This window comes from Xenopus laevis, chromosome 5S (genome assembly GCF_017654675.1).
Source record: "Xenopus laevis strain J_2021 chromosome 5S, Xenopus_laevis_v10.1, whole genome shotgun sequence".
Taxonomy (NCBI): domain Eukaryota; kingdom Metazoa; phylum Chordata; class Amphibia; order Anura; family Pipidae; genus Xenopus; species Xenopus laevis.
In genome coordinates, this window is record NC_054380.1 from 11,734,450 (window position 1) to 11,754,307 (window position 19,858).

The 19,858-nt window shown below is 42.4% G+C and overlaps 1 protein-coding gene across 5 annotated transcripts in view; it reads left to right on the forward strand.

Annotated features, from left to right (window-relative positions):
• Positions 1–18,782, forward strand: part of cdc42bpa.S (CDC42 binding protein kinase alpha S homeolog) — a 124,707-nt gene extending 105,925 nt beyond the window's left edge. For 3 of the 5 annotated variants that reach the window (XM_041564227.1, XM_041564228.1, XM_041564229.1), the window contains 14 exons: positions 175–311; positions 859–998; positions 2,099–2,180; positions 2,975–3,191; positions 3,282–3,344; positions 4,808–5,401; positions 8,301–8,398; positions 8,692–8,776; positions 10,488–10,611; positions 13,233–13,350; positions 13,721–13,906; positions 15,372–15,489; positions 16,709–16,863; positions 17,033–18,782. In XM_041564227.1, coding sequence (XP_041420161.1) covers positions 175–311; positions 859–998; positions 2,099–2,180; positions 2,975–3,191; positions 3,282–3,344; positions 4,808–5,401; positions 8,301–8,398; positions 8,692–8,776; positions 10,488–10,611; positions 13,233–13,350; positions 13,721–13,906; positions 15,372–15,489; positions 16,709–16,863; positions 17,033–17,164 — 2,249 coding nt within the window. In that variant the 3' untranslated portion in view covers positions 17,165–18,782. The remainder of the gene's footprint in view (positions 1–174; positions 312–858; positions 999–2,098; positions 2,181–2,974; positions 3,192–3,281; positions 3,345–4,807; positions 5,402–8,300; positions 8,399–8,691; positions 8,777–10,487; positions 10,612–13,232; positions 13,351–13,720; positions 13,907–15,371; positions 15,490–16,708; positions 16,864–17,032) is intronic. The other 2 variants (XM_041564230.1, XM_018264930.2) reach the window with 1 other exon arrangement.
• The last annotated feature ends 1,076 nt before the right edge of the window (positions 18,783–19,858 follow it).

The following is a 19,858-nucleotide window of genomic DNA, read 5'->3' on the forward strand; positions in this document are numbered from 1 at the left end:
GTTCATTTGGGCATAGGCTTAGATTTCACCTCTTGTGAACTTACCCTTTAAAGATACATTAATAAGAAATGCTTGTAACTCAGGTGCGGGCATTTCCAGAAGAATAAATTGTCTCTCATGTTTGTGGTGTTAACCTGTGTCGTTTTTTTTACACTTTTCTTCTGTTATGGCCAGTGTGCGGATTTTCCTGCCATGTTACTTGTGCTGATAAAGCCCCAGCAGTCTGCCCCATCCCTGCTGACCAGACAAAGGGACCCCTGGGGATAGATCCCCAGAAAGGAATTGGAACAGCGTATGAAGGTCATGTTAAAGTAAGTGCGGCTCCTAAACATGTTACATGGCTCTAATTCCCCTCTTAAGTCACCAACGCTATCAGTTCTTCTGTAACCTCATTGTCAGCTCCCAGAATTCACTGCAAATATCGTACGGGGTTAACCTTGTGATTGAAATCTAGTTCATCTAGACCATTGATCCACAACCTTTTTAACCCGTGAGCCACATTCAAATATAAAAAGAGTTGGGGAGCAACACAAGCATGAAAAAGTCCTTTGGGGTGCCAAATAAGGGCTGTGATTGGCTATTTGGTAGCCCCTATGTGGACTGATAGCCTACAGGAGGCTCTACTTGGTGCTATACTTAGATTTACGCAATTAATACTTGCTTTCAAAAATAAACACCTGCTTTGAGGACCCTGAGAGCAACATCCAAGGGGTTGGGGAGCAACATGTTACTCACAAGCTACTAGTTGGGGATCGCTGATCTAGAGGAATCATCTGCAAAATGCAAGCCTCCTGTACCAGTTTGCTGCTTGGTTTATATGCATTGCAGATGGGTGACTCTCTTGTTTTCTCCTTGCAGGTGCCCAAGCCAGCCGGTGTCAAGAAGGGTTGGCAGAGAGCAATGGCAGTCGTATGTGATTTCAAGCTTTTCCTGTATGAGATAGCGGAGGGCAAATCCTCCCAGCCCAGCTGTGTAGTGAGTCAAGTTATTGATATGAGGTAAGTCATGACACCCACTCCTTTTGTGTCCCTCGTTGTGTGTCAGCAAACTCAGTTCGGCAGCCTTTCTTCTGTACTGCAGTAATAAATCCCTTTATTAAAGGGGAACTATCCCCATACTGAAGTAAGAAACTTTCTAAATACAATCAATTAAAAATTCTGCATTGTTTCTGAAATAATCAAGTTTATCTTCACTACCCCTCTCTCAGCATCTGTTGCTCTTCATTCTGTAGCAGTTGGGTGTCAGATATTTATTGACAGTTAGATCCAATATATCTTATAGGGGGGCTCCTTTCCTAGCAGATGTATTAGAGCTCACTCAAATAACTGATTCCAGTACAAACAAAATCTAACACAATAACTGCCTTTTGCACAAATCCTGCATGTAGAGAGACATGATGTCTGGTGAGTTTAATAGAGTGAGCTCTAATACATCTTCTAGGCAAAAGGAGCCCCCTATAAGATATATTGGATCATTCATCTGACGCCCAACTCCTGAATGAAGACAGAATGCGGAGAAACAGATGCTGAGAGAGGAATAGTGAACATAAACTTGATTATTTCAGAAACGCTACAGACTTTTTAATTGATTGTATTTAGAAAGTTTCTTATTTCATTATGCTGAAGCTTATATTACATTTTCATTTTGGCTATAGTTCCCCTTTCATTTTGTTTGCTTGTGTCTGACTATAGGAATTCAAACTAGTGATCTTCAATTGGTGTTTAGCATAATACCTTTTCACTTTGCTGAACAGGAGGTATTAGCAACTAACTAACTTACCTGTATATATGAGCCATTAGTGCTTATGTTATTCGGAATCATATTTATTATGGTATATATATCAGCATAGAGACATGTTTGGTTTTAGAAAGTGTGTGTTGTTAATAGGACCCAGTGTCCTGTATTTGCAGTGGTTACAGTTCTGACTCCTATACCCTAAAGCAGTTGTGACTTCAAACTGGGCTTCAAAGTTATTGCCATGAACCTTTTAAGCCAAAGCCACAGCTCCTAAACTAAGATCATCAGAGAAGGTCACTCTGACATATACACAAGAGACCTGGGCTATTCATTCTTTATGTCTTCTTTATGTATGTTAAAGGGATGAAGAATTTGCAGTAAGTTCTGTTCTGGCTTCTGATGTCATCCATGCCAATCGCAAGGACATCCCGTGCATTTTTAGGGTAAGATAGCAGATTTTTTATCCGGAATACAACTAACTCTGATCTGTGTTTAGACATTTCAGATACTTTTATAAATTCGAGAAAAAATAGTACTACCAAGTCTATAATAGCTTGAAAAGGGATACTGTCATGGGAAAAAATGTTTTTTTCAAAAATCATCAGTTAATAGTGCTGCTCCAGCAGAATTCTGCACTGAAATGTGTTTCTCAAAAGAGCAAACAGATTTTTTTATATTTAATTTTGAAATCTGACATGGGGCTAGACATATTGTCAGTTTCCCGGCTGCCCCCAGTCATGTGCTCTGATAAACTCTTTACTGCTGTACTGCAAGTTGGAGTGATATTAAATGGAGAACAATTGGAAGGTAACCAGACAGCAGATCCCTAACAGCAGATCCCTAACACAGTATAACAGCCTCCTGGTAGATCTAAGAACAGCACTCAATAATAAAATCCAGGTCCCATTTAGACACATTCAGTTACAATGAGTAGGAGAAACAACAGCCTGCCAGAAAGCAGTTCCATCCTAAAGTGCTGGCTCTTTCTGAAAGCACATGACCAGGCAAAATGACCTGAGATGCACCTACACACCAATATTACAACTAAAAAAATACACTTGTTGGTTCAGGAATGAAAATTTTTATTGTAGAGTGAATTATTTGCAGTGTAAACTAGAAATAAAAACGACACAATAAAACTCATGACAGAATCCCAAGCAACAGATGCGGCATCAACAGATCAGGTATACGGAGATACTGTTTGTTTGTAATTTCTTTCCATTGCTTCCCTCTCTAGGTTACAGCTTCTCAGCTCTCAGCATCAATCAACAAGTGCTCTATCCTAATTCTGGCCGACAGCGAGAGTGAGAAGGGAAAGTGGGTTGGGGTGCTGAACGAACTGCACCGGATCCTTAAGAAGAATAAGCTGAAAGACCGGTCAGTCTACATCTCTAAAGAGGCCTACGACAGCACTTTGCCGCTCATCAAGAACACTCAGTCGGCTGCTATATTGGGTAATACTGGGCTGCTGGTGTTCTTTTATACCCTGATGTATTTCAAACAGACCTGAATTCACACTACATTTGTTTTTTTTCCTGATGCAGATCACGAACGAATAGCACTGGGCAACGAGGAGGGACTGTTTGTTGTACACGTCACAAAAGACGGTAAGATACAAGATGGCAACAGATTGAGACTTAAAGAAACAGTAACATCAAAAACTTAAAAAGTGTTTTAAAGTAATAAAAATATAATGCAGTGTTGCCCTGCAATGATAAAACGGCTGTGTTTGCTTCAGAAACACTACTATTGTTTATATAAATAAGCTGCTGTGTAGCAATGGGGCAGCCATTCAAAGGAGAAAAGGCTCAGGTTACACAACAGATAAGCTCTGTAGAACATAATGGTGTTATCTGTTATCTGCTGTGCCATATAGTCTTTTTTCAGCTTGTTTATATAAACTATAGTAGTACTTATCTGTTATCTACTGTGTATCCTGTGCTTGAATGGCTGCCCCCATGGGTACACAGCAGCTTGTTTATATAAACTATAGTAGTACTTATCTGTTATCTACTGTGTATCCTGTGCTTGAATGGCTGCCCCCATGGGTACACAGCAGCTTGTTTATATAAACTATAGTAGTACTTATCTGTTATCTACTGTGTATCCTGTGCTTGAATGGCTGCCCCCATGGCTACACAGCAGCTTGTTTATATAAACTATAGTAGTACTTATCTGTTATCTACTGTGTATCCTGTGCTTGAATGGCTGCCCCCATGGCTACACAGCAGCTAGTTTATATAAACTATAGTAGTACTTATCTGTTATCTGCTGTCTATCCTGTGCTTGAATGGCTGCCCCCATGGCTACACAGCAGCTTGTTTATATAAATTATAGTAGTACTTATCTGTTATCTACTGTGTATCCTGTGCTTGAATGGCTGCCCCCATGGCTACACAGTAGCTTGTTTATATAAACTATAGTAGTACTTATCTGTTATCTACTGTGTATCCTGTGCTTGAATGGCTGCCCCCATGGCTACACAGCAGCTTGTTTATATAAACTATAGTATTACTTATCTGTTATCTACTGTGTATCCTGTGCTTGAATGGCTGCCCCCATGGCTACACAGCAGCTTGTTTATATAAACTATAGCAGTGTTTCTGAAGTAAACAGATCAGTTTACCAGTGCAGGGCAACACTATATTATATATTTATTATTTTAAAACACTTTTTTTTTGGTGTTACTGTTCCTTTTAATAACATGGGCTATGGTTGTCCTTTGTTTTCAAAAATGTAACCATAATCTCAGAATTAGAAGCCGGTCTCCACTGGGTCCTTCCTTCTACTTCACCAAACTCCACTTTAGAATACTTCAGAGCAAGAATCAGGGGTAGGCCTATGGGCAGGTTGTTTCAGGGTCATATACAATTACCCATGTTCTAAAGTCCTTTTACATGGGGTGCCAACTTTTTAATCCTCAGGATGGACTAAAGTACCTCTGTGCATATTGAGCTTTCATGCACACTCATCCATTGTTCTGTAGCCTTCATGACCACTGCATATGCCTTTACAGACCTTGTCTATGGCTATATTTATTATTAATGTAAGTTTTTCCGTCCCTTTATAGAGATTATTCGTGTTGGAGATAACAAGAAAGTTCACCAGGTTGAGCTTATCCCCAACGAGCAGCTCATTGCAGTAATATCGGGAAGGAATCGCCATGTCCGCCTTTACCCGATGATATCCCTGGATGGGAGAGAGACGGAATTCTATAAACTGGTTGAAAGTAAAGGCTGCCAGGGCATTGTATCTGGGCAGGTGCACCACGGGGCCCTCACGTGCTTATGTGTGTCCATGAAAAGACAGGTTCTCTGTTATGAACTCAACCAAAGCAAGACACGCCACAAAAAGATCAAGGAGATCCAGGTTCCGGGAAATGTTCAGTGGATGGCTATTTTTAACGAACGCCTGTGTGTGGGTTTTCAGTCGGGATTTATTCGGTATCCTTTGCATGCTGATGGGAGCCCGTATAGCCTTCTCCATTCAGAAGACCACACACTGTCTTTCATCACGCAGCAACCTACGGACGCCATTTGTGCAGTTGAAATCTCAAATAAGGAATACCTGCTGTGTTTTAGCAGCGTTGGGGTTTACGTCGACTACCAGGGTCGAAGGTCACGGCAACAGGAGCTAATGTGGCCTGCAGTTCCTTTGTCTTGCTGTAAGTGTTCCAGCGTCCATCTGTGCTTATGTATGGTGATGTTCCATTAGAATTAATTACCCCCTATTTGTTTTTTATTATAGTTTTCTATTTGTTTATTGCTGCTCTTTAGGAAAACATTGTACCAACACCAGCACACAATATATTGCAGTAGTTCTCACTGGCTATAATATTTGCACAGAGCATCTCCCAAAAAAAATCTTTATAATTTACAGTAGGGGATTATAATATGCCTTATAATATATACATTTACACAGTCCTTTTAATGTTCTTATTATAACACTTTCTTTATTATATGAAAACCAACCACCCCCAACAACAGTCACACAAGACTTGCTAGTAAAGAGAATTCCTGTCCATTCCATTGACAGTTAAAGCAGAAGGAAAGGCTAACATTAAGTAAGCTTTATCAGAAAGGTCTATATAAATACACCAGTAAACCCTCAAAGTAATGCTGCTCTGAGTCCTCTGTCAAAAGAAACAGCACATTTCTTTCCTTCTATTGTGTACTCATGGGCTTCTGTATCAGACTTCCTGTTTTCAGCATAAACCTCCAGGGCTAGGGCTTGAGCATGCTCAGTTTGCTCCTCTCTGCCTCCCTTTCCCCCCTCCCTGCTCTAATCTGAGCCTAGAGCTATGAGTGAGCAGGGAGAGACTCAGGCAGGAAGTGATGTCACAACAAGCTAATATGGCAGCTGCTATCCTAAATAAACAGAGCTTCTAGATCTGTTTACTCAGGTATGGTAAAGCATTCTGCAGAATAAATATAGTTTCAACTGTTTTGGCTAATCTATTGCAATAAACTGCTTTGGTAGCTTTCCTTTTCCTTCAACAAAGTCTTCAGGCAGGAAGTGAGTATTTTAATATTTCAGGAGTAGAAGGGCAGTGGGACTGAGCAGTGGAAAGGGGAATGGAGGTCTGGTGCCGGGACCTAGAATTCTGGCCAGTGAACCAACGTTATACAGTGTGCCAAGACTTCTGTAACCCTTAAAGTACTTGGATGCTGACATGAAAGTAACAGTAGGCCTGCATAGTAGATTCTGTTTTTCTGGGATAAAAGGATTCATGGTGTTTTATACACATGCAATGTGTATACTTGGGAAAGCCAAAGTAAGACTTCCAAACACTTTGCCCACTCCCAGCTGTGAGACATGGTGGTTGTTTTCTTATTGTAAGACAGCTTACAATGTTCCCTCTGATTTATTTTGGCCATGTGCAGAAGAAGTTCTAATACATGACCAGAGCAGTGGGTGTCCAAAGATTACTGAATTAAATATCTTCACAAAAAATAACTGGTTAGCTTCGGGCAAGCATATTGCTTAGAAGTGGTGGGGGTCCTGTGCAGTGACATTTTGTCAGCAAAATGTTAGATGGGCAATTGGTCTCTATCTATTCCATTGACAGTCAGTTTATGTAAATTCCTAATATGCAACTCTCAACATGGCAATGTAATTGTCATAGAGAGAGAGAGAGAGAGAGAGAGAGAGAGAGAGAGAGAGAGAGAGAACTCCAGCACCAGGGTTCTTTTTGCATCAAATAAGCAGTATATTGTGTAGCATGTAAAACCGATGTTTTGGTCCCTATTGGACCTTTTTCAAGGTGTTTTGATTCTTCACAAGTATTCCCTGTGAGTTCGGTACTATATCACTTTATTTACCATTTTTACCAGCACCCGGGCAAATTGCTTAATACTAGGAATGCACCGAATCCAGGATTCGGGCTCGGGATTCGGCCCTTTTCAGCAGGATAATTTGCATATGCAAATTAGGATTTGGGTTCAGTATTCGGCTGAATCTTTCAGGAAGGATTCGGGGTAGTGAATAAAGTACCCCCTATTGTAAATTATAAGCATATTATAAGTCACCGAGGAGCTTCATGACCATATAAAAACACGAGGCCGAAGGCCGAGTGCTTTTGTACAGGTCATGGAACTCTGATCCTCATCCAAATATCCTCATATTTTCCAACAAAGGGTACTTTATTTATTATAATACAGAAGTTTTAGAGAGTCATGTGACAAAAATTACATCACTACTCACTGTTTATAACTGATGACATCACTAGTCACTGTTTATATAGTGAATAAAGTACACCCTCTTGTAAATTATAAGGATATTATAAGTTACAGAGGTCATGGAACTCTGATCCTCATCCAAATATCCTCATATTTTCCAACAAAGGGTACTTTATTTATTATAATACAGAAGTTTTAGAGAGTCATGTGACAAAAATTACATCACTACTCACTGTTTATAACTGATGACATCACTAGTCACTGTTTATATAGTGAATAAAGTACCCCCTCTTGTAAATTATAAGGATATTATAAGTTACAGAGGAGTTCGATGACCTGTTTTTATACAGGTCATGGAACTCCAAGGTTACTTCTAATATCCTCATATTTTGCAACTGGGGGTACTTTATTATAATACACAAGTTTCAGTGAGTCATGTGACGGAAATTATATCACTACTCACCATTTATAACTGATGAAATCAGTACTCACCATTTGTAAGGATATAATTTACAAGATATTCATGGCTTTTGTGTATTTTATATATATATATATGCCTTCTTGTGGGCATCCGCTTCTAAGGTTATAACATCGTACTGCACTCAACGTGAATACTTGTGAGAAAAAAATCAAGATTCATTGGAAAATTCTGACATTTTCGAACACCAACTGTGCTCTTTCTCAAGGATAAGGTTTTGTTATCCTTCAGAAAGAGCACAGTTGGTCTTCGAAACATCGGATGTTTTCAATAAATCTTGATTTGTTTTCACAAGTATTGAGAGCGGTACTTTGTTACTATATTATGCCAGGCCCTGTCTATTATAGCAGAGACTGCTGGGATCTTTGCCACCAGCCAATATGTCACTGTACCCCTCTTCCTTCCAGGCTACAACGCGCCGTACCTCTCCGTATACAGTGAGAACGCAGTGGATGTGTTTGATATTACCTCCATGGAGTGGATTCAGACAATACCGCTTAAGAAGGTAAGATGGGTTAATGCAGACCCCCTATGTGTTTCTGAACTGAGTTGCCCAAATGTAGTGCCCATAATGGCAATTGTGCCACAGAGTAAAGCATTGGGCTCACTGGGTGTTTTAGATTCTGTGATTCTTTTCGGGAGACACACGTGTGCCCTTATGAATTTGATTAGATTTTGCTTTTTTTGTTGTTATTTTTGCTCTAAAATTACTAATTTTGCCAAATATCTGGCTGAAAGAAAACAGAGCCAGTTGGACTGTCCCAGGGGAGACTCTCACCAGTGTTTGTCTCTTCCCAGGTGCGCCCATTAAATTCGGAGGGTTCCCTCAATCTCCTGGGCTTGGAGACCATACGCCTCATATATTTTAAAAATAAAATGGCAGGTAAGTGTCGTCACTCGCTCACATCTGTTTGTGCTGTGCGGATGTGCTGTTTTAGGTGATTACTCTTTACTGGGTGTTTAGTACACTGTCATACACAAACCCATCCTCTATTCAGAAACCAAGGGAAGGAATATCTTGTTTATAAGTTTAATACCATTTATTTGCCTTCTATTTATCCCCCAGTTCATCTTTGCATTTGCACACACAGTATTCATGATATCACTTCGGGAAACCACCCTCCATCATTTGAGTACCAGTGAATACAGTGGCAAAAAAGAAAATGGCCTTCCTTTCCTCATACAGCAGCACTACTTCCTGTCTGCTGCTTTGACCAATTGGAGGTCAGCTTGTTATCAGGTGACAAGTGCGGTCACATGATTAACTACTGCCTCAGAGATTACACAGACTGTACCACAGAGTGGAACTGGATAACGGCAAATGTCCATAAAACTAATGATATTTCCTTGTTCTCCATCTGTATTGCGTGGGAATTGACTCATTTCAGCTTTAGGAAACTATGAATTGTGCGCCACCTGGTGTTTCAATAGAAAACATTTGTCCCTCCAAATGCAGTAATATTAACTGAAAGGGATGAAATAATGTATTTAAAGGAAAACAATACCCACAAAATGAATGTTTAAAGGGGAATGAAAATGTAATACTGAAATAAGAAACTTTCTAAATACAATCAATTAAATATTCTGCATTGTTTCTGAAATAATCAAGTTTATCTTCACTATTCCTCTCTCAGCATCTGTTTCTCTTCATTCTGTCTTCATGCAGCAGTTGGGTGTCAGATATTCATTGACAGTTAGATAAAAAATATCTTATAGGGGGGCTCCTTTTGCGTAAAAGATGTATTAGAGCTCACTCTATTAAAATCACCAGACATCATGTCTCTCTACATGCAGGATTTGTGCAAAAGGCAGTTATTTTGTTAGATTTTGTTTGTACTGGAATCAGTTATTTGAGTGAGCTCTAATTCATCTGCTAGGAAAGGAAGCCCCCCTATAAGGGTGGTGACACACGCTAAGATTCCGGAAGATTTATTCGACAAATCGCCTTTATTTCGGGTGACTAATCTCCCTGAAAAGCCTTCCCGTCAGCTAAAATGTAAATCACCGGCGAGGTAGCACTCGGAACGCTTCGTTTTCTGAAGTCGCCTGAAGTTTCCTCGTGAGGCGACTGCGGAAAACGAAGCGATTCGAGTGCCATCCCGCAGCGATTTAGATTGTAGCTGGCAGGAAGGCTTTTCGGGAGATTATTCGCCCTGAATGAGAGGCGATTTGACGCTGGGCGACTAAATCTCCCCGAATCTTAGCGTGTGTCACTGCCCTATGATACAATGGATCTAACTGTCAATAAATATCTGACACCCAACTCCTTCATGAAGACAGAATGAAGAGAAACAGATGCTGAGAGAGGGATAGTGCAGATGAACTTGATTAATTCAGAAACAATGCAGAATATTTAATTGATTGTATTTACAAAGTTATTTCAGTATAATGAAGCTTATATTGAATTTTCATTTTCGCGATAGTTCCCCCCTTTAAGCAACAGAGAAGGTATGGAGATTAGAATTATGGGTATATTCCGTATCCAGAAACCCCTCAGGATAACTGGTGCCGTACCTGCATTAACCGCAGCAGTGTAATATACTCAGGCATTGTGTGGGGTTTAGATATGTAACTTTATTCCTTTGACTTCCCAGAAGGGGATGAGCTGGTTGTACCTGAGACATCAGACAAAAGTCGGAAGCAGATGGTTAGGAACATGAACAACAAGAGACGCTACTCGTTCCGTGTGCCGGAGGAGGAGAGGATGCAGCAGAGGAGGTGCGTAACCCAGGCTGGACATGGCTCTCCTTCTCACCACTTTATAGCGGACACTGGTCTGCAGCGTAGGTGCCAGGAGGTGTTAGAGCCCATCTGGTAGCGGGAATGATCCCTGATGTCATTCCTCCTTCCATCTCCCTTTTTCCTAGTCGGCTCAATTGTGTTACTAATGATCTGCTGTACATCTGCCCAGAGGCTTCATTAAAGGAACAGTAACACCAAAAAATGAAAGTGTTTTAAAGTAGCGAAAATATAATGTAGTGTTGCCCTGCACTGGTAAAACTAGTGTGTTTGCTTCATAAACACTACTATAGTTCATATAAACAAGCTGCTGTGTGGCAATGGTGGAAATTGAAAAAAAGTCTAAATGGCACAGGTTAAATAGTGGATAACAGATAACACCATTATGTTCTACAGAGTTTATCTGCTGTGTAACCTGAGCCTTTTTTCCTTTGAATGGCTGCCCCCATTGCTACACAGCAGCTTGTTTATATAAACTATAGTAGTACTTATCTGTTATCTACTGTGTATCCTGTGCTTGAATGGCTGTCCCCATGGCTACACAGCAGCTTGTTTATATAAACTATAGTAGTACTTATCTGTTATCTACTGTGTATCCTGTGCTTGAATGGCTGCCCCCATGGCTACACAGCAGCTTGTTTATATAAACTATAGTAGTACTTATCTGTTATCTGCTGTCTATCCTGTGCTTGAATGGCTGCCCCCATGGCTACACAGCAGCTTATTTATATAAACAATAGTAGTGTTTCTGAAGCAAACACATCAGTTTTACCAGTGCAGGGCAACACTGCATTATATTTATATTACTTTAAAGCACTTTAATTTTTTGATGTTAATGTTCCTTTAATCAAATGTAATTTAACCCTACATTGCTGATTCAGTATGGAATGACAACACATCTTCATGACACGTGGCCGTACTACAAACAGTATTTAACCTCCACATTGCCATGCAACCCATTCCACACATTCTCATGCATAGACTTGAGAAATCGCGTGGACAAATCTTAGCCATGTGATTTCAGGGATGATGACTATTTTTCTTTTTAAATTATGTTACATTCGACTTTTACCTACTGATTTTAATGCTTTTTGAAACTTGCTCATAGATTGGCTTAGAGGCTTTAGGGAACAGGCAGTGCAAGGGGTGGAGGAAAAGAGATATTGCTATCAGCATAGAAAGGGGTTCTTTACTATAAGGGCTATGGGGTTATAGATTTCCTACCAAGAGAGGGTGGCAATGAGCAATTAATTGATTGGGTTCAAATTGGGGGTGCTTTTTTAGCAAGAAACATACATCATTTTTATGTCTTAGGACTTTTTTCCATGTAGGACTAATGTCCCCTCTAAGCGCTGAGCCCACGAAGTATAGGGAGCTCAGGATGTATAGGGGGCCCAAGCAGTATAGGGGGCTCAGGAAGTATAGGGGGCTCAGGAAGTATAGGGGGCCTAGGAAGTACAGGTGACCCAGGAAGTACAGGGGGCCCAGGAAGTACAGGGGGCCCAGGAAGTATAGGGGGCTCAGGAAGTACAGGTGACCCAGGAAGTACAGGGGGCCCAGGAAGTACAGGTGACCCAGGAAGTACAGTATAGGGGGCCCAGGAAGTACAGGGGACCCAGGAAGTATAGGCAGCTCAGGAAGTATAGGTGGCCCAGGAAGCATAGTGAGCTCAGGACGTATGGGGGCCCAGGAAATATAGGGAGCCCAGGAAGTATATGGGGCTCAGGAAGTACAGGGGGCCTAGGAAGTACCGGGGGCCCAGGAAGTACAGGGGGCCCAGGAAGTACAGGGGGCCCAGGAAGTACAGGTGACCCAGGAAGTACAGGTGACCCAGGAAGTACAGGTGACCCAGGAAGTATAGGGGGCCCAGGAAGTATAGGGGGCCCAGGAAGTATAGGGGGCCCAGGAAGTATAGGGGGCCCAGGAAGTATGGGGGGCCCAGGAAGTACAGGGGGCCCAGGAAGTAAAGGGGGGCCCAGGAAGTACAGGGGGGCCCAGGAAGTACAGAGGGCCCAGGAAGTACAGAGGGCCCAGGAACTGTAGGGAGCTCAGGAAGTATAGGGGGCCCAGGAAGTATAGGGGGCCCAGGAAGTATAGGGGGCCCAGGAAGTACAGAGGGCCCAGGAAGTACAGAGGGCCCAGGAACTGTAGGGAGCTCAGGAAGTATAGGGGGCCCAGGAAGTACAGAGGGCCCAGGAACTGTAGGGGGCCCAGGAAGTGTAGGAGGCCCAGGAAGTAATAAGGCAGTGACTGATTTCACTATATCTATTTAAACATCTCATTCCCAACGTTTGGCGGGGGAAGGGGGTCCTAAATGAATTTGCTGCGGGTCCCATGACTTCTAGTTACGCCACTGAACTTGATGGACATTGCTGCTATAGTCTACATCCCATGCAATACCCCTTCAGTAGTCGCTTCTGATAAACATGGGTAGGACTCAGCTTACAAACCCCATCCACAGAATTCTGCTGCACTGATGTGTTTATTATGTGAGCGCTTCTGCCTCCCGCCCCGTGGTTATTGGGGAGGCGAGCCGTTCAGATCCCGGGCCACTGTTCTATATGGAAACACTAATGACCAAGGACACTTTTCACTTTCAGGGAAATGTTGCGACACCCAGAAATGAGAAACAAATTGATTTCCAACCCAACCAATTTTAACCACATAGCGCACATGGGCCCCGGAGACGGTATCCAAATCCTGAAAGATTTGCCAATGGTAAGAGAGAGTGAGAGAGGTAACCTGGTTTGTCTTTTCTTATCGGCACAGGCATTGACTCCCTGAAATGATAAAAGGCAGCATCTTTAGCACATGATTATATTGTTCATAATTTCTGCATATTTGTTTATACTAGTGGGAGCTGCCATGTTAATTGCCCTGACTGAGGCACTCCCCATAGGCTTTTTTCTCATTGATGTATATCTAAATACACAGCCCATAACTGGGCACGTGGGCTCTGAAGCCAGTAAAGTAGTCACCATCCAGCCCTTGGCATTCCCTTGGTTGCTGCTCACATGACCACAGGCCTTTTCTGGAGCTGACTCTCTTTTCTTCCTTTCTGTCTCTTCTTTTTATTTTATTTTATTAGCCTCGATCCCCCTATCCATCCCCCCTCCGCCATCAGTCCAGCCTGATCTCCACACCGAGCAACTTTGAGCACGTCTATCACATGACTGTAAATTCAGCTGAAAATTTCCTCTCTTCCGACTCAGTAAACCTTGCCTCCTCTTCCTCCTCCTCCCCGTCTCTCAGTGCTACCCCTGGCTCCCTCAGGGTATGCAAAAACTCCACTAACCTGTCTTGTGTCCAACTGCATCTCACTGCATGGCTCTGAGTGTTTGTGATGCCCATCGCTTCCTTCATCTGCCTCCATCACCATCCCCCTCCAACTCTACCAGGCTGCAATAAGGGCAAGAGTACCCATAATAACCCGTAGGGACAACTAGAAAGGGACTATATGTTGTGATACTCTCTTTGTCAAGGGGTTTTATGGCTTTCTACAAAATAATGTACAATAAGCTCTCTATAGCATGACTGCTGCATATATGATGTCATCAACTCTGTTTGCATCATGACTTTGCATCATCACATTGTGCTGTCAAGTTCCTAACCTCGGAGCAGCTGCCCATTGTTTCGCTAATTGCCTTTGTTAATTGGCCGCAACCAGAGTGTTGGTCAATACTGGTGCAATTTAGCAGTTAGTAAATCAGCCCCTTTGGGTGGTGGCAGTCGCCAAGTGACACATCTTCTCTACTGTGGATGACTAATCTGCCCAAATGCCTTCCCGACGGCAAGAATGTGAATCGCTGGCGGGAGGGCATACATATCGCTTTGTTTTCTGAAGTTTCCTCGTGGGGCGACTACAGTGTCGGACTGGCCCACCCAAAAACCTTTGACCAGGGGCCCACCAATTACTCTTAGACCAGGGGCCCACTCTCAGTACTATAATTCTTCCTCTCCTCACTCAACCTCTATTCTCCTAGTCTCTTTTATTTACATAATTTAATCTATTATTCCATCTGTTTAGCCTCTTTGAAATAGTAAATGGCCATGAAATAGTCCAAATGTTTAGCAGCATGAGGGCCACTGACACCTGGGCCCACCAGGAGTTTTCCTGGTATCCCGTTGGGCCAGTCCAACACTGGGTGACTAATCTCCCCATGTGCCAGCACCCGTAAAGTGCTATTCGTGAGGTCCTCAACCTGTGTTTTCCTGCTGCAAAGGACTTGCTCATGCTGCGAATCACAGACTTCAGGCTATGGTAATTGGCTTTAGTGCATGTGTGTGCATGGGAGGGGCCTCAGATTGTGAGCTCCTCAGGGGCAGGGACTGGTGAAAATGATGAGCAATGGAAAGTGCTGGGTAACATGGCACCTCTATAGAAATAAAGGTTGAATAAAGTGCAGGTGAAGGAATGCTGGGTAATGCTATTAGTGCTGTGTTTATGGGGGGGGGGTATATCCAACTACTCCCTGCGGTACACTCATTCTGGGAATTCTGCTCTTTGGGTTGGCCTCTTAAAACAAGACATTGGCCCTATAGAAGGCCCTTGCCCATCATCAGGCGCTGGATTTGCGACCATTGTTTGCTTCTCAGTATCACTTTGCTGTGACCATCCCAGTGGATGTGTGGAACTGCCATTTCCCTGCCTGTCTATAGGGTTTCAGGAGTCATGGAATGGGGTGCTTGTCTATACACTGATTTCTCACTCATCTTGTGCCCCTTCTTCCTTATTGCAGAACCTCCGGCAGCAAGACAGTCGTTCACTGTTCAGTGGCTCGGTCAGTATTCCGTCAATCACAAAATCACGCATGGAACATGGCCGCTCAATGAGTGCCAGCAGTGGCCTGGCTGCCAGTAAGTCACATCTTCTCTGAATAAAAGCTGTGAACTGCAACTCCCTGCATCACCAGGGAGTGGTACATCCCTATGATAGGGGCTAAGCTCAAGCTGCTTCTGTTTTACCCATAAATAACAAGAGTTGGTACCAGTTGCACAATTTCTTGCCTGTGCCACTTCTTCTGTCCCACTTAGAAGCTACTGCCAATGCAAATCCTGTAGAGGTTGTGGACAAAACAGGCTCAAATGTAACCTCTGGTTACACTTGAAAAAGAGCCTTTAATCGTCACATGTTGTGTGGTGATTAAAGGACACTTTAGCAGCAGAAGTTCTGTGCTTCCTGGTATTAATACCCCTACTAAATTCTTTTTCCTGATTTATGCTCTGGATGGGAGCAAGGGTGTAAGATACCTGAAATTCAAAGGGCTTCACTACACCAGTTTCTTAGACATTAAAACAGGCTCAAAAACCGCAGATACTTTGCTGCAAGGTTTATTCAACACAACATGTTTCGTGTTACACTTGATAAAGAGCCACAATGCTCGAAACGTGTTGTGTTGAATAAACCTTGCAGCAAAGTATCTGCGGTTTTTGAGAATGTTTTGTCCACAACCTCTACAGAATCTGTTTTACTCATAGTATTCCATTCCTGGCCTTGCCTAATTATGTCCATGCCCCTACGAAGTTTACTTACTACTACTATTAAAATTGTTATAAGGAAACAAAACTTTAGTTAATAGTGCTGCTCCAGCAGAATTCTGCATTGAAACTAGTTTCTCAAAAGAGCAGATTTTTTTAAATTTAATTTTGAAATTTGACATGGGGCTAGACATATCAGTTTCCCAGCTGCCCCCAGTCATGTGACTTGTTCTCTGATAAACTTCAGTCACTCTTTACTGCTGTACTGCAAGTTGGAGTGATATCCCCCCCCCTCCCCCCCCCCCCAGCAGCCAAACAACAGAACAATGGGAAGGTAACCAGATAACAGCTCCCTAACACAAGATAACAGCTGCCTGGTAGATCTAAGAACAGCACTTAATAGTAAAATCCAGGTCCCACTGTGACACATTCAGTTACATTGAGTAGGAGAACAGCCTGCCAGAAAGCAATTCCATCCTAAAGTGCTGGCTCTTTCTGAAAGCACATGACCAGGCAAAATGACCTGAGATGCACCTACACACCAATATTACTGATAGGTATTGAAATCCACTCACTCCATAATGACTTTAATCACCAGGGTCGTCGCAGAACGGCAGCGCTTTACGGAGGGACCTTTCTGGTGGCAGTTACGGGGCAAAACTCCAGCCAATGACATCGCCGTCTGATGGATCCTTGTCTTCGGGTGGACTTGACCAAGGAAGTGATGCGCCAGCCAGAGACTTTGAGCGAGAGGTGAGAATTGAAAGAACTTTAGAGAGTCATATTGCCCGGTGCTTTTAGGTCTGGCCTCCTGGGTGGCTGCTATTCTATTCTTGACCTAAGAGTTGACCAAAGTGCAGGAGCTCCACCTAAAGCTTTGCTCAAAAAAACTGACCCCCTTTTTTTTCCTGTTGGCTGACAGGACTCAGACTCTCCAAGGCATTCGACAGCTTCCAACAGCTCCAACCTCAGCAGCCCCCCGAGCCCCACGTCCCCGCACAAGACTAAGAGCAGCTCATTGGAGAGTTCAGATCACGCCAGTTGGGAAGCATGAACTTCTTCCACCTTCTTCTCCTCGTCGGCCGCAAGTTTCTCCAAGCAAACCCAGGACCTCAGACAGGTTGCCCTGGACCATTGGCACTGAACCTCAGACTGGCGCAAGTCAGAGCGTTGGGGAACAGATTGGAGATGTGGTTGATTCTTCCTTGGTTTACATGTGGTTTATTTGCTACCGACACAGGGGGCCACGTAAAGGCCACGATGAAGCAAAATGCTACACGCAACATGAATGAACACTGGTCGCGTGTGTTTTGTGGGGGGGGGTGATGATCAGCACTGTCACCTGACCTCTCCAAGGAGAACCAATCAGGAGCATGAGCCCATCCTTAGTGGGTCTCCCCTTATGTCATCCATAATGTATTTTACTACACAGAGAATTTAGTCTAAATAGTACGTGTGTGTATATATATAAATATATGTCATGTATTCCCTTTGAGGATAGTCATATTTAAAGAAAAAGAGAGAGAAATGTTGTTATTTTATCAATGAATTGTTTGCTTCCATATGGATCATGTATAAAGCAGTTTATTGGAGCAGAGCCCCCGGGAATCTCCCTAAATCAGCTTCTCTTCTGTACAATCACTCGCTATTACACTCTGCTCCATGAGCTTAGTCTGACCGTGGGACACCTCTTAGTCAGGGCCATACATCTGAGTCACATGACTTCAAGCCAAAGTCACATGTAGCCACTTGAGTCGGATCGGCCCATTGAGAAACCGGGAGAAGTCCTGGTGGGCTCTGGTGTTTCAGGTTCACCCAACCAATGGGCTTGTGTGCCTATATTGTGTCCATTCTCTATTTGTATATGAGAACATGGCAGGGAGGATAGAGTAGAAAGGTTTAAGGATTTCTGGTGGGTCCCAGGCACCCCAGTCCCAAACTGGAGGAAAACGCTGCTGTGGTGCTGTGAGCCTTTTACTTATCCATAGAGATATGGAACCTACACGTCACCCATCTCTTGTTGGCCTGGCACCCAGCAGCGGGCGCAGCCTTGGAACTAAAGATACACGGATGCCAAACTTCCTATAAACCAAACCAAGGTTTTAGGTGCAAATAGCAATTCTCCAGTGGAAAATAAAATGCTATTTCTCAGGATTAAAAAAAGAGGAGACCACTATTTTTGAATATTTGTGGATTTCTGTTGTTCCTGCACATATCTACAGAATGGGATCTGCCACAGTTATATGGGGAGGGGGGGGAGATACAGAGTTGTCTGGTTGAACGAATCTTATAGTTTTGTAATGGATCAGAATTTTAATAACAGGAAGGCCGAGTGAGGGATCAGACGGTACCAAACGGTCCAGAACAGTAAAAAACTAAAATTGAGTAATTAGCAGATTTGGACTGGTACTGACACCCCTAACAGTGTGTTGCCTTCAGTTCATGTGCCTGCAGCGAACCAAAGCAGAACTGGGCCCGGTTTCTTCTGGTGCTATTCGCCCGCTTGTGCCCGACTCCCTGCGCAGAACTATACGACTCCACTAAGTGCTTCTAATGTTGCTATAGGAGAAAGCCCCTCCCTCCACGCCGGTAGCTCGTTGTATACACAATCTCGGCTTTGTTCTTCCTATTTATTTATTTATTGTAACTATTTTTTTTAATTGTCTTGTGTTTTTATTTTTTAACATCACGGCTCCCGCACCCCAATATTCTATCCCCCCACCCCGTGGTTTCACATTGTGTTTGACTTATTATATTTTCCGCAAGAAATGCAAATGAACTGTTTTGTGTTACAATCGAGTTGTCATTTTATCTGTTAATATATTTATAGTCTCATTGCTGGGCCGTCTTATACCAGCCACTTACACACATACTTCATGTATTCTTCATGGCAATAGTAGCAGTTCTGTGCCGCTGGTATCTATATCTATCTATATATATCTCTATATAAATGATATATCTATATATAAATGATATATATATTATATATATAGATATATAGATATGTGTGTATGTATATATGTATATATATATATATATATATATATATAGATATAGATATATATATATATATATATATATATATATATATATAGATATATTTATAGATAGATAGATAGATAGATAGATAGATAGATAGATAGATAGTGTGACATATCCAAGGTCTTTGCATTCTATTCACTGTTATTGATATATATATATATATATATATATATATATTATATATATATATATATATATACACACACACACACACACATATAAATATATATATCCAGAGAGATTTTTTAATGCCAACCCCAGACCATATGGAGACGAATGAGAGTGTATCTAACAAGGGCTTGGTGTTGCCAATAAATTGTTTTGCCTTAACCGGCAACAAATGGAATATGGTTTTATCTTTTTCTCCTTCATTTATTTACAGGGTTTGAACATAATGGCTTAAATACAGGAAAGAGGGGGCTGAAACCCTAATATAAGGGGCCCAAGGAATGCAAATTGCTGTAATATCTGTAACTTTGTTATGAGCTAAGGGGGCCCAGTCTGAAGGCCAGTTAGGGGGAGATTTGGGGTGAGTGCTTATTTGTGCCCTGGGTACCCCTGAAACTATAGCAGGGTGACTGTTACCCCAATGTTTCTATATATCTGTAACCTTGTTATGAGCTAAGGGGGCCCAGTCTGAAGGCCAGTTAGGGGGAGATTTGGGGTGAGTGTTTATTTGTACCCTGGGTACCCCTGGAACTATAGC